Genomic DNA, 2,327 nt, shown 5'->3' on the forward strand with positions numbered 1-2,327 from the left:
GGCACGCGCGTCTCCGACGCCGCCGCAGAGGCGGTGGCCGCGGTGGCGGCAGCCAGGGCGGCGCGCGGCGGCAGCCTGGAGAAGGGCAGCGCCGACGGCGGCAGCGGGCCTGTTCCGGCGTGGGCGGCCTCGGAGGACGGCAGCGCGGCGGGGTCGGCGGGCGGGCGGCCGCAGCTGGCGCCCATGCGGCTGGGCTCGCCCCCCAGATGAAGCCGCCCCCATGCTCCCAGCGATGACGACTTGCGCCGCTCCTGGGGAGCCCCTCCACCGCCGGCACCCCAGGCACAGGCACTGCGGTACCAGGCGTGCCGCGCCCCTCCAGCTGTACACAAACCGCAGGCGCCTGGCCCGAGGCCGCGGCGTCGAGCCCCGCACAGTGACCAGCCGACCTCGACAGATCCAGACTGCCTCCTGCTCAATCAACCATTGCGCACTGACAGCATTGACGCACTTCACTCAACTCCCCTCTCCCAGCCGCACACGCTTCCTGACAATCTGCCCGCATGCCACCCCAGTTGTAAACTGCTGCTGCATTGGCGGGTGCATAGTAGGGTAGGCAGGCAGGCAGGGGGCGGGTGTGGTGGGCACGAGGCGCAGCAAGGCTTTGGCTGTAGCGGCCTCAGCCCCTGGATCAAAACCTGCACCCCTCAGGGCTGCAGCGCCGCCAGCCTGCGCCGAGCCTCCGCCTCCCACGCCCGCTTGGCCGCCAGCTGCCGCCCCAGCTTGCGCAGCTCGAGCTCCGCCACCACCACATGCTGCCGCAGCTCGGCCTCCCGCCCCTCGGCCTGCAGGCGGGCAGGCACACGCATGGGGAACCCGAGTTAAGTGCAGGCACGCCGCCGCTGGATCCTGCCGTCGCAAAGGGACAGTGACGGGCAGACGCATGGCAAAGGAATGGAATGGCTGCTGCAGAGGCTGAATTGAAGCCTTCCCCGGCGGCGGCGGCAGCCCACATCTTGCGGGGTTTGGCCTGTCACCACACCGTGCGCCTGCTGCACCGCCACCGGCAGCCAGTATCGCTGGGACAGCACGGCGGCCGAGGCCTGCTGCCTGCAGGCAGGGAGCCAGGCAGGCACCGCTGTCGGCAGGGCTGCGGCACTGCTCCAACCTAGCTAGAAAACGTCACAGCTCCCACAACCCCACCCCCACCACACCACACACACACACACACACACACACACACACACACACAAGGCAACTCAGCCCCGCCCACCTGGCCCGCTGCACTGCTACCAGCTGCGCCTGCAGCAGCGGCAGCTCCCGCTGCTCCCTGGCCAGTGCCGCCTCCAGCCGGTGCACCTCCTGCCGCACCACCGCCAGCGCGCTGTCAGCCTTGAGCCGGCGCGCCTGCCGCCTGAGCCGCTGCCGCCGGCCCTGCTCCACAAACCTGAGGCGGGGAGGCGGCGGGGAGGCAAGGATCAGGTGCAGCCGGGCTGGTGGCGAGGTGCTGCGGTGCACGCACATGCAGGCGCCAAACGGGCAGAAACCAGGGAGGCAGGCCAAAGGCTGGTGTTCTCACTGGGCCTTGAACCGCTCCCGCCAGTCAATGCCGACGCCATCGGAAGTCACAGCAGCAGCTGCAGAGGGCCGCTCGCCCGCCTCTGGCTTCCGCTTGTAGCCGCTGCCGGAGGGCCACGCTATTCCACCTGCCGCCGGCGCCGCTGCTGCAACGGCTTCACTGGCGCTGGATGGCCGGGGCGGTGGCTCCCCCTGCTGCTGCTGACCATGCTGCCGTTGGATGAACCCATGCGGGTAGAACGCTGCTGTGTGCTGGCTGCTGGTGCCAGCCGCCGCTGCTGCGGCGGGCTCGGCAGCTTTAGCCGGGCCGCCGGTTTGGACGCCTTCTGTGCCGCCACCGCCGCTAGTCAGAAAGGTGCTGCGATACAGGTTTTCCCACAAGCTCGGCGCTGCTGCGGCTCTTAACAACCTCTTGCAAACGCGCTGCACGCGACACAGGTCCTCCAGCGGCAGGAACCGCAGAACCGACAGCAGCAGCTCTTCCGGCAGGTCGCCCCAGGCGGAATCCATGGTGGTGTGCGAAAATCGCTGCCGGGGCTGCACGTCCGAGCCTACTTCCTTAGGCCCGGTGCTGGCTGAGTGGTGCTCGCCAGGCGCAGCCCGCCGACCGCTCCCCCGACCACGGTCTGATGACTTTGCTGGGTCCAACAGACGAGTAAACGTGCCTTTGCACCACAAGTAGGTATTGCAATGGAATCAAAGAATCAAGCGGGAGAGGAAGGGCGCAAGCGAGAGGCGGGGGGACGAGGGGAGGAAGGGGGGGAGCAGACACCTCAGGGATGCAGTCAGTGCACGGGAAATAAAGGTCA

The 2,327-nt window shown here is 68.8% G+C and overlaps 2 protein-coding genes across 2 annotated transcripts in view; one reads left to right on the forward strand and one right to left on the reverse strand.

The window, feature by feature from the left end:
• The window catches only part of CHLNCDRAFT_144281 (hypothetical protein), a gene marked incomplete at both ends in the record, with an annotated part of 4,364 nt that extends 4,154 nt beyond the window's left edge, over window positions 1–210 (forward strand). The window contains one exon of the mRNA XM_005848621.1: window positions 29–210. Coding sequence (XP_005848683.1) covers window positions 29–210 — 182 coding nt within the window. The remainder of the gene's footprint in view (window positions 1–28) is intronic.
• A 437-nt stretch (window positions 211–647) lies between these two features.
• Window positions 648–2,028, reverse strand: CHLNCDRAFT_144282 (hypothetical protein; the record flags this gene model as incomplete). The annotated part of the gene is made up of 5 exons (XM_005848829.1): window positions 648–785; window positions 954–1,050; window positions 1,214–1,387; window positions 1,520–1,684; window positions 1,955–2,028. 5 exons carry the CDS (start codon window positions 2,026–2,028, stop codon window positions 648–650), a joined length of 648 nt encoding a protein of 215 aa, XP_005848891.1.
• Window positions 2,029–2,327: the final 299 nt, after the last annotated feature.

This window comes from Chlorella variabilis, assembly GCF_000147415.1.
Source record: "Chlorella variabilis unplaced genomic scaffold CHLNCscaffold_7, whole genome shotgun sequence".
Taxonomy (NCBI): Eukaryota; Viridiplantae; Chlorophyta; class Trebouxiophyceae; order Chlorellales; family Chlorellaceae; genus Chlorella; species Chlorella variabilis.